Source organism: Columba livia, chromosome 27, assembly GCF_036013475.1.
Source record: "Columba livia isolate bColLiv1 breed racing homer chromosome 27, bColLiv1.pat.W.v2, whole genome shotgun sequence".
Taxonomy (NCBI): Eukaryota; Metazoa; Chordata; class Aves; order Columbiformes; family Columbidae; genus Columba; species Columba livia.
Window position 1 is genome coordinate 2511328 of NC_088628.1, and position 12149 is coordinate 2523476.

The 12149-nt window shown below is 49.6% G+C and overlaps 1 protein-coding gene across 10 annotated transcripts in view; it reads right to left on the reverse strand.

Annotated features, from left to right (window-relative positions):
* Positions 1 to 12149, reverse strand: part of DOT1L (DOT1 like histone lysine methyltransferase) — a 66333-nt gene that overhangs the window by 38096 nt on the left and 16088 nt on the right. For all 10 annotated transcript variants that reach the window (XM_065042262.1, XM_065042265.1, XM_065042261.1 and 7 more), the window contains exons 4-7: positions 12023 to 12086; positions 10111 to 10339; positions 8857 to 8951; positions 4880 to 4942 (exon numbers count right to left, since the gene is read on the reverse strand). In XM_065042262.1, coding sequence (XP_064898334.1) covers positions 4880 to 4942; positions 8857 to 8951; positions 10111 to 10339; positions 12023 to 12086 — 451 coding nt within the window. The remainder of the gene's footprint in view (positions 1 to 4879; positions 4943 to 8856; positions 8952 to 10110; positions 10340 to 12022; positions 12087 to 12149) is intronic.

The following is a 12149-nucleotide window of genomic DNA, read 5'->3' on the forward strand; positions in this document are numbered from 1 at the left end:
ATCGAGTTTCCCGCTGAAATAGGGCATTCAAAAATATCTGGGACAAACAGATGTCTCACACTTTCCCCAGCTGCACGGACTGTTAAGCCACAAAAGTTTTTAAGCACAGGTAACGTCAGTTATTCCCACAAACCAGCAGCTGCTATCGGGCAACAAGAGACAATGCGACTCCTACACAAGTCACTCTGCTTCTGCTCAGAACGGAGGTTTCCAGGAAAACGAGCCAGACGGGGCACCTTAAACTCGATCAGAGCCCAGTTAACAGAAGCCAGGCTTCCAGTGACTTACACACAACAAAGATCACCTCTAACCCCCGGGGAGCTTCCAGCATTATGAGCTCCTGGGCTTTGCTCTGAGCAGACAGCGTGTGCCCACGGCCAACGAGCCGTCAGCAACGCCAGCCTGGCTCTTCTTGCTCTGAATTTGGAGATTTGAGAAGATTTCCACCTCCCACTACAGAATCCCAGAATGTCAGGGGTTGAAGGGCCCTGGAAAGCTCATCCAGTGCAATCCCCCCATGGAGCAGGAACACCCAGATGAGGTTACACAGGAAGGTGTCCAGGCGGGTTGGAATGTCTGCACAGAAGGAGACTCCACAACCCCCTGGGCAGCCTGGGCCAGGCTCTGACACCCTCACCCCCAACAAGTTTCTTCTCAAATTTAAGTGGAACCTCCTGTGTTCCAGTTTGAACCCATTGCCCCTTGTCCTGTCACTGGTTGTCACCAGAAGAGCCTGGCTCCATCCTCCTGACACTGCCCCTTTCCATCTTGATCCCCAGGAACGAGTCCCCCCTCAGTCTCCTCTTGTCCAGCTCCAGAGCCCCAGCTCCCTCAGCCTTTCCTCACACGGGAGATGCTCCACTCCCTCCAGCATCTTGGTGGCTGCGCTGGACTCTCTGCAGCAGTTCCCTGTCCTGCTGGAACTGAGGGGCCACAACTGGACACAATATTCCAGGTGTGGTCTCCCCAGGGCAGAGCAGAGGGGCAGGAGAACCTCTCTGACCTACTGACCACCCCCTTCTAACCCACCCCAGGTACCATTGGCTTCCTGGCCACAAGGGCCCAGTGCTGGCTCATGGTCACCCTGCTGTCCCCAGGACCCCCAGGTCCCTTCCCCCTACACTGCTCTCTAAAACAAGCTTTTATGGAACAGAGAAAGCTATTCTGTTATAACAGAAAAGCCAAAATAAATCCTTCAGCAGGAGGTCATTGTGCAAGCACAGGTACCTACTCCGAGCTCTGACTGACTCCATCCTGAGCAGAGAACAACAGGCGGCCGGCACTGAGGACACACAGACAACTCCTCCAAGGGCACCCTGGTTAGAACACATCAGCACCTTCTGCTACACAACCAGCATCATGCCCCGGACACCTGGAGATGGCTCCGGTTTCGAGGCCACATGAGGATATTTACAGTTAGAAACCATGAAAACCCATCTGCCTCTTAATTGCAATACCGCTTTTTGATGACTGCACATGTGCAGAAATGCCCCAAGAAAGACTCTAATTATCTAGGCCTAATGACCTTAGAAAAGTCTCCTGTTTCCTTCAGACAACGGTTTTCTTGAAAAGAATGGGGTAAGGTTAATCTTGGAAACCTCTGAGCTCCACGCGAAGAGAAACGAGAAGATAAAAGGAATTGAAATGAAGTGAGACATGTTGGAAATCGGACATTCTAGTCCAAACCACTGGCAATGCGAAAAGCCCTCAAGTATAAGGCATTCCCGCTGAATGTGAGCGGAAACGAGCAAAGAACACGGTTGTCCCTGACTGCTCGGGAATTAGACACAGGGAAGCTGAGGAGCAACTGAAACTAAACAACCAGAGCACAGGGATGTAAATATTTATAGCGCGTTGAAACAGTTGAATACAAAAAACTAAGGAAGATTCTTATCAGAAAAGGTTACTTTCTTGTTTGTTATTTGTTCGGGATCTTTTTGTTTGGTTGGGTTTTGTCTCAATTTTCCAATTAGAATCACGAGATTGAAGAGCCCATCATTTAAAATGAAACTCATTTCGTTTAACAGGATTATGAGATGCGATCACTACAACGGCTGGAGATCAGGAGACTCCCAAACCGACACCTGCCAAGCCACCTTCCTCCCAAAGGGATGTGGGCACCCAAGCCCAGCGATGCCCGCTGTGAGCAGCCACAGCCTGAGCTCCCGAACCCCTCGGACCCTTCACCAGCAGCTACCGGAGCAGTTTAACCCGCGGTTATCACCTGAAAGCGACTGCCCGACGAGGGTGTTTTACCAAACAGATCCGTGTGTATGTGACTGCGTGTTTTGTATGGAAGCACTTCTCAAGAGAGACTGCTTTCTGTGGCTGTGGATGAAACAGGACAGAAGTACAGCCGGGCAATCAGGGGTTATATTTTATATTGTCACTGGACTTTGCTCTTCAGAATTGACATGTCCAAGTTCAGAAGTGCCAGCAGTAACAAGGATATTCCGGTGGGGAAGGTGACGAAGTGAACCTGTTGGTCACAGATCTGGCACAACCAAGCGTTGCCTTGCCAGTATGGTGTTGGCTAAAAGCCTTTAAATAGCAGATCGCTTTGCAGAGAGAAATCAAAACCCACTTGTATTGGAAACTCAGAATTGTACTGGGCTCTTGGCAACTAAAAACAATGAAATAAAGAGATGACACAGGCTGCAGACCCAGCTCCAGGATTGCTCGCTGCATCACGCACCCGTCTGTACGTTTCCAGCCAGGCAGCTGTTCCGTGCGCGCAGTCAAAACCACCGTCCTCATCATCCAGACAAAGCCGCAGGTGGGATCTGAGACTTCTCCCACTGAACTCCTGCCAAGCTTCCTTCCTCCCACACTTCATTCTTCTCAAAATATCTATTTTTCTATACGACTGCCTAAAACATGAGGGTGGAATTCACGAGTTAAGCTCCGCTGGTTACAGACTATTTCAATTCGTGCTTATTCTGTCTCCAGCATCTGGATTTTTGGGACCCCTCTCGGCATTTTTCAAGGACGAGGTTGTTTTCTAGAGAGATAAAGATACCTGTCTTTAATCCCATACTTTCCAGTGTCTTCCAGCTACATTACGAGACAAATTTGCTCCCTGTTTAACAACAGTCACCTATAGAAAATGTCAGCTAAGGAGTTACTAAAGAAAACACACTTTCAGCAAGAAAAAGCAAACGTAAGCCTAGGATGTTTGATGAAGCAATAAAAACTAAATTGAAATCTCTCCTGTGTGTCTACATGTAAAAGACCAAAATCCCTCTTTAAGCATCACTATAACAAGGTGATAGGAAAGCCACTGAGACAAGAAGTGCTGCATGTGCTCAGCTGTCAGGAAAGAGACTCAAAACTCACTGCAGCACCAGCCTGCCACTCGGAACGCTCAATATGGAAACGCTCACTGCCTATGGCAATCAATATGCTTGCAATATTCCAGTCCAAGTTCCTGCCCTATTCTTTAAATTACACAGCTCGTAAGCAGAGTATCTTCAGCAACAACTCCTTTCATGTCGTGCCAGCTGGGTGACACAAAGGAAAAATGCCATATGGCCACTTCATGCGAAGGAAAGCGCTCGGCGCTCCCGCAGCAGGAAGGAGTCAGCAGCCTGTTATCGGCGCTGCTGCTAACCGGCTCCTTCCTGCTGCAAAGCGGCACCCAACAACACTGCGCTTCACACTGGAGACATTTTGGGATGAAACGCGCAGAGGCAGGTGGCACCATCACCTTCTCCAGCATCCTTTGTGACAAGACAAACCCTCCAAAGAGCACCAGCGATCCCAGCAGGCACAGAACACCGGGAAATAAAGGCTGGTTGTCTAGAACTGCCGTTTGATGCCATGCTGCTGGAAAGCTAAAGCCATGTGGTTCGAACCATTCCAGAAACAGAAGTAATGGCTCTGAACAAAAGGAAAATGAAGCAACTGCCCAAACGCTCGCGCACACGGTCCGAGTTGCCAGTGCAAGTTGTGAGCAGGAAAGAGCGGCCCGACCTCCCCAGGACTCAGGGAACAACCTGCTCCATCCAGACCATGCCCTGGCCGTGGGGAAGCGGGAGGGGAAGCATAAATCCACATACTTGCAAAACTTCCAGTGGGTTCCTACGGTACTGTGATTAAACACGTTTCCTCGCTGGAAAGTGATGAACCAGGGAGGAGATTTTCTTAATGACATTTAAGGAGGGGAAGAAAAGGAAAAGGGAAGGAATGACACACGACAGTGCGTGACTCTGCACGTGCCTCACGCTGTCATTGAGGAGCGGAAAACACATCCACAATGATTAACTAACATTTGGAGGAAGGGGAAAGTTATTTCAAACATGTGCTGCTATAGCATCATGCAGAGATGATCCACTGACTCCTCCTGCTCCAGCTCTGCCCTCCGGGCGGCTCATTCCAACCCTTTCCAAGAATGAACCACTGCCGGGAGCCCCAGACCAGCCCTCACCTCCATACACAAGCCACCCATCCTGTCAACTGGCCCTCGGCTTTTGTGCTCTAACCCGGAACCCGAGCCCCGCGGCGCCAGCACTGCCACCCCATCCCAGGGGACCACACCAACCCTGCCTGTGGATCAGAACCTTTGGCTTTTGTGTCTAGCAGGGGCTATCAGAAAGCCAAGGAGGAGCTGCCATTGCAGCCAGCAGAATCCCCACACCACGCACAGAGCGGGGAGAGAAAGAAAAAGGTAAAAGGAGATTTAATACAAATGCCATTTTAGAAGAGTAAATCTTCTAAGAGCTTCTGAAATGACCCAAAAGTGCTCCCAACAGCGGCAAAGAGGATTCCCAGAGAGCTCCATCCTGGGATGAGCACGGGAAGCAGACGGGACTGCCCACAGGACTTTGCACATTCTGCACATCAGCGCGGATCACGGAGTTTGCAGCTGAATTTCACTCACTGTGTATTCTGCGTGTTTCTTCCCATACCATTTCATCCACTTCCTGAACTCTCTGTCCATCGTCTAGAAGAGGGAAGAAAAGCAAAACCACGTATTAGGACACCTTGTGTTACCGGTGACACTGTAGTAAAAGAAGCTGCAGCTCTAACAGTGCTCATTGTCCCCCAAGGCTTTGGTTGGTTGGCTTTTGCCATTAACACTCACTGGACTGGCAGGCAGAAAACTACTGTTGTTTAGTTTCCTTAAAAATAAAGTCAAAGCTGGCATCTTCTCCCACCTTTTGAAATTACGCATTATACGCAACACAATCTGAGTTGATGCTAAAACCAGCAGCTCCAGTGCTGCGATTCGTAACCCCGCGGGAGGCACCAAATGCAGCCCCATCTGAGGCGGGCGGCGCAGGAGCGGGCAGGACACCGAGACAGCGTGCTGCCTTCTGAACGTGCACCTCCACACTTACAGAATCTTGTCCCTGTCTCTAGAAACAGGCCACGTGCAGCACAGCCCGTGTGAGCGGCAGCGAGGGTCCAGCTACACCTACACCACAACACCCAAGTGTCTGCGAAGACTGAAGAGAATCCTGCTCTTTAGGATGTGACTGCACATATGGGGAGGCGTAGATTGGAGGCAGCGGGAAAGGAGACAAGGGAGGGAAGATATTGAAGTGCTGGAGCAGGTCCAGAGAAGAGCAACAAGACTGGGGAAGGGACTTGAACACAAGCCCTATGGGGAGAGGCTGAGGGAGCTGGGCTTGTTTAGTCTGGAGAAGAGGAGGCTTAGAGCTGAGCTCAGCACTCTCCAGAACTACCTGAAGGGCAGTTCTAGCCAGGTGGGGATTGGGCTCTTCTCCCAGGCATCAGCAATAGGACAAGGGGCCATGGGCTTCAACTCTGCCAGGGGAAATTGAGGCTGGAGATTAGAAAGCAATTCTTTGCAGAGAGAGTGGTCAGGATTGGAATGGCTGCCCAGGGAGGTGCTGGACTCACCGGCCCTGGAGGTTTTGAAACTGAGATTGGCCATGGCACTTAGTGCCATGATCTAGTAAACAGACTAGAGTTGGACCAAGGCTTGGACTGGGTGAGCTCTGAGGGCTTTTCCAACCCAGTCCATTCTGTGAAGCAGAGCGGGAATTCTGGCTTCACTGACAACCGGGGGATGGTGGAGACCCCCAGCGGGTCAGTAAAACTGTGCGTTGACAGACACGTTTTCAAATTCTTTACATTTCAAAAGCGCTCCACAGCTTAGCAGGATAACTCACAAAAATCTTCAGTATGCTGTACGAACTTACGTTTTAATTTTTTTTTAAGACAACGTGACTAAATCAAATCCATCACATTCTTTCTCTTTAGCTGAAGCTTTCCAAAGTCATCTGCATTCATTATGATAGTAACCAGAGATGTGTTGTCACAGCCAATCTTAACTAGAAGCCTAATCCAATCCCTTCCCCGCAGGCCTGTGAGCGGTGGGAGAGCTGGTCCTGCACCGCAGCAGCCGCTCGCTTGTCCAACCTGACAGCACCTCGTCTGTAACCAGAACAACAACGCAGTGTGTCTTGTTCACTCACTGATCTTATGAAATGCTGCTGTGCTGCTGAATCTGAAGGTACCCCACGAGTCGATACTCCTCATGTTCAATTTGTGGGCCACTTTTTCTCTGCTAACCATTTTCACTAAAGCGTTGTGTTTGCATAACGACATGAAGGGGTACTAGCGAAAGCGAGCATTTAACTTTCCCTCTTTAACACTGATCTTGAAGTTCAATAACGAACACAGACAGGAGTCCAGGCCTTGCAAGTGGCTCCCCAACGAAACCAGTTGGAAATTTCCACTGGATTCTAACTGGATTTTTCAATCCCTGTCTGATCCTCTTCACCACTGTGTTTACGTATTTTGCCCACACCACTGAAAAGGAGGATCAGGATTTTTACCTCCCCTCCCTTCAGAAGGTATAATTTTCCAGCCTGTCCACACTGAGTCAGCCTGTTTGAACAATACGGAGGGATAAGTTTCTGCTCAGTCTACTGAAGAAAGTCAACTTCTTGCGGCAAGGCACGGCCAACCGTTATTGTTTGCTTGGAGCTCATTTGCCTTCCCAGTTTGCCTTGGAACTGATTATATTTGTGTGCCCCCGCTGGCACAGAATCAGAAGTGGTGTAAAGAAAACCACCTGCCCGACTAAATGAGATGCTTTGCTTATAAGACGATTTAGTCAGATGCCTACTAAACAGTCATTAACTTATACCCACCACAGGCCTCATCAGTCAGGCTACAACAGTTTAGTAACTAAGCTGAACTTCAGTTTCAGGACAACAAAAAGGGGTGTGGCAGAATGCAAACTTCCTCGATATGGAAGGCGTAGATACATCTCCCTCTCTCTCTGCTGCTGGAGGCCAACAGCTTCTTTTGTCTGGCCCCAGAGCCCCTGGCCAGGGCCGTTAGGAGAAGGGAGCACTGAGGCACCAGGAGCCGCTGGGCACCCACAGCCAGTGTGGGGATGTTTGGAGGCTCCAGGGGCACCTACAGCCAGTGTGGGGATGTTTGGAGGCTCCAGGGGCACCTACAGCCAGTGTGGGGATGTTTGGAGGCTCCAGGGGCACCCACAGCCAGTGTGGGGGATGTTTGGAGGCTCCAGGGGCACCCACAGCCGGTGTGGGGATGTTTGGAGGCTCCAGGGGCACCCACAGCCAGTGTGGGGATGTCTGGAGGCTCCAGGGGCACCCACAGCCAGTGTGGGGATGTTTGGAGGCTCCAGGGGCACCCACAGCCAGTGTGGGGGATGTTTGGAGGCTCCAGGGGCACCCACAGCCAGTGTGGGGATGTCTGGAGGCTCCGGGGGCACCCACAGCCAGTGTGGGGTTGCAGAGAAGCTTCTGGAATGCCCACGTCAGATCTGATCAGGCTATAAAAACAGGGTTCTCGTCGATCTGCCCCTTGCGCAGATCTCTTGGAGCACGAGTGAGATGCTGCCGCCGAGAGCCCCCCCGGCATGGAGACTCCGCTTGCCTTGTCACCACAGGTGTGAGTAAATTAACCCTCGCAGGATTGCGAGTGTATCTACTTTCCGTGCACATTTGCACGTGTATTTATACTTTCTGTGCTCAATACGAGCACGTGTATAAATTAATCCTCGCAGAATCACAAGTATGTTTTCCTCCCGTGCTTTCACATAAGCACCTGTAATATTCCGTGCACATTTGCACGTGTATTTCTCCTCGCAGGATTGCGAGTGTATTATAAATTTACCCTCGCAGGATCGCGGGTGTACACTTTCCGTACTCAATACGAGTAGGTGTATCCCTTTAAAACAACCCACACCGTGTTCAGACAAGTGTGGACTCTTCCCAGACTCAGGGACAGCTCCAGCATTGTTTTGGTGCAGCCATGTACATGCACACTGTGGACCTCCTGTTGTATTAGTTGCTGCCCCTTAATAATTTTCCTCAACTGATATCCGAACCTGTATTCAAGTCACTTTTGGAGTGCTGAAACCGTGTTTCTCACCAGTTTAATAGAAGTTGTTTTGGAGCCCGTTGTCCCTTAAACCAACCTCAGGCTGCCTCCATGACAAGGGGCATCACTACTAACATGGCCTTTCAAACCTTTGAGATCTATTTGTTTGGTGAATTCATTCCCAGATGTGCTTAACACTCATCTCTGGCAGCCCTGTACTAGAAACACCTCAGACACAGAGATTTAGGTGTTCAGGTGAAGCTTATACTGCTCTTCCTTTCCAATAGGCTCTACACCATGACTGTTACACCAGCTTTACACCTCCTGGTCCTGAAATCGCCGCAGGACACGCTGAGCGCTCCGCAAGCACCGATGGCAAACCCGCCGACACCTCGCTGCTCCCTCCGGGTCTCACTGACCCACGCAGCAAAAGCAATTCGGATTACAGCTCCGCTCTCCTTCCCGCACAGCGCTCCACAGCAACCCCGCACCGCCACCTCCGCACAACCCGCTTCCCAAACAACTCACCTCAGCGTATTTGGCTGGAATATCGGCTTTTTCCACCCCGTAGTGATGTTTGCAGTTTGTGGCCGCAGCCACTTGAAGCACCACCTGACCCACACCTGCAACGACCAAAACACCGAACCTGAGAGCAATTTAATTAAGTAATTGAACAAACAGCCAAACCCTACCACATCCCAAAACAAGTACTTGTTGGTCACATACCTACGCCATTAATTCAAAGATTGGCTACAACGTTTGTCAGAGTCTAGCGATAAAGTTCCTTTAATTCAGGCTTTTTTAATGGTTTTTTATACTATTGGTCAATCTCCAAGATTAAAGTGGGGAGGTTAGCGAAAAACACCTGATTTTATTTCTGATGATACTGGGTAAAAGTATCTCACATGCGAGCTTGTTACACAGCCCTGCAGATACCATCTTCTTTAACCTTCCTGAACTAACAATTGTGAGCATCTTTTAGTTTGTCTGATGCCGTTGTGAACGTCTCATGTGAACACAACTCAGTGAAACAGGAAATTTCAGACTTCAGTCCCACTGGGGGAGAAAGGGACTTAAAAATAAAGAGTCGCTAAAGATCCCTGACCAGAGAGGTGTTAAGTTTTGGGGGGCAATGGCAGTCCTGCTGTATGTAAAGAAGAACATCATCATCTTACTCAGTGTATCTCTGCCACGTGTGCTTGAGTCATAGCTGGTCTCTTTACCATCTAAAAGCATCTATTTCCTTTGAGAACTCTAACCAGTTGTAGGGTGTGAGCTGGATTTTTTGGGGTCTCACAAGGCCAAAGTATTTCAGAGGAAAAACTGCTTCACCTTCCGATTGCACAGCAAGTGTTTCTGGCTGGCAAGGGAAGGGCCGAGAGATGCCACGTTCAGACATGAAGGGCACCAACCGAACCCACTGAAAACAGCAATCCTTAGAAACGGAACTGCTGTTGGTATCTTTCAAGCACTATTTATAATATTACGTCTTCTTTATAAATGTATCTGCCAATAGCAGCAGAAACAAAGAGCTTTCTGTAACATCTGCAGACCCAGATTTCACTAACAGCACAGGGAAGAACGTCTGGGATGTCCGTTTGGTCTATTTAATCTTGTCATAAAAAGCAGGAGCATCACTAGGGATTATCTAGAAAAGGTGCTTATCCTGCAACACAATCCTCAGCCCTGGCTTCCTTTCCGAAAATGAATTTCACTTTGTTTTAAAGAAAGGAAAAAACGACAAGAGAAAAAGAAACCCCACTGAAGTTATGGGTCACTTACCACTGCCCAAGTCGACAAACAGATCGTCCTCTGTCATTTTAATTTCATCGATCATTTGGGCCACTAAGTCAAAGGAAGTTTCTCCGTAAACCTCTGGGGAAAAGGGCTCGTAGTTGTTGAGTTTCTCGGGGTCGGTGACCGAGTGGTTGTACACCTGCTGCAGGATGTGCCGCAGCAGCCCGTTGGACGGCCGCGTGTTCAGCTTCATCGGTTGCGTGGTTCCTTTCCACTGCGGGAAAGAGCGGCAGGAAAACACGAACCCACCGTGAGGACAAGGAAATGGCACCAGAATGAGAACAAGGCTGCGCCGGGACGGCGGAGAAGGGAGGGAAATTCCTCCCATCCCTCCCTACGCCCTGCCCGTGCGCGTCTCTAAAGGTAAAAACCAGCCTGCCAGAAATAGGTGGCAAAGGGAAAAATGAAGAGAAGAAAAAAAAAATCAGTAGGTAATGTAATTATAACAATTATGTATCATTGGTATGTTAATACTGAATATATCTGGAGTAGGTGTAAAAGCCTGTCAACTCGTGTTTTATCTACTGATCGCCACTGAACTGCTGCTGAGTGTGCTGCCAATGTAAGAGCGACTCCACGTTCCTGCAGATCACCCGTAATGAACCCGTAATTCCCTCCTTCTGCGGAATATCCTTCCTAAACAGAACCCATTGAGTCTAAAAACGTTCAGCCCTCTCCGTGTGATAAGGAAAAACAAGCTAAAAAAGGACGGCTCCAGCATCCCTCCTGAACGTTCCTCATTCGGGTGGCAAGAAGCAAATGAAACGATCAAGTTTGCCATTTCAGACAGCACCTGCAAATGGTGAATAGCTTCACGTTCTTAGCTATTACCCAACATACAAATTCAGATCCCTGAATGCAAATAAGCACAAGTTTCAGGGAGGCCCACAAAGTGAAGGAAAGCCTGGAAAAAGTCTTGTTGTCATAATGCTCTACACTTCAAATAACTCCCATGAGCACAGAAGAGAAAAAAAATCCACCTATACTTTCAGAATTAAACTGAATAGTAACATTAACTCATTGATTATATCTCGCTTCCTCCAGTTCAACATTTTATACAGGTAAGAAAACCAAAAAGCTTGTTAAATCGGTCTGAAAAGAGATTCCGTTCTGCTTTGGCCAGTGACCCTGCAGAGCTGAGGGGCAAGGGGGGAGTTCCTGAGCCACGGGTCATCGCCACAACACACAGGAGGGTTCACAGGGATTATTTAAGGACCCATCAGGCACAGATTTCCCCACACAAAAGCAAATCTAGATGATAAATCCCTGTGAAACATCTACACGCTAAATGCAGAGAAACCTGTTCCTCTGGGCCGGGCCCAGAGAGTGCTGGTGAATGGGGCTGCATGGGGCTGGCGGCCAGGCACTAGTGGTGTCCCCAGGGGTCAGTGCTGGGTCCAGACCTGTTTAACATCTTTCTTGATGACTTATAGATGATGGGATTGAGACCATCACCAGCAAATTTGCTGATGACACCAAGTTGGGAGGGAGTGTGGAGCTGCTGGAAGGCAGGAGGGCTCTGCAGAGGGATCTGGATAGACTGGGAAAATGGGCCCATTCCAATGGGATGAAGTTCAACAAGGCCAAGTGCCGGGTCCTGCCCTTTGGCCACAACAACCCCCTGCAGCGCTCCAGGCTGGGCACAGAGTGGCTGCAGAGCAGTCAGGCAGAAAGGGACCTGGGGGACTGATGGACAGGAAGCTCAACATGAGCCAACAGTGTGCCCAGGTGGCCAAGGAGGCCAATGGTGTCCTGTCCTGTATCCAAACTAGCGTGGTCAGCAGGACAAGGGCAGTGATGCAGCAGTGATGCGAATCAGACTGATCAGTGACCGCTCGCTGGGCTTTACTGACCAGACGTGAACTCAGGGCAGCTCGATACACACACAAATACGTACCAACTGATGGATGCTGTCGATGGCGCGGTTGTACTTGTCACACAGCCTCTGCATGCTCTCAAAGCTGTGGGAGAGAGAACACAGGGTCAGGCAAAACCAGAGAGCTCCGCAAGACTCAAAGGGACAA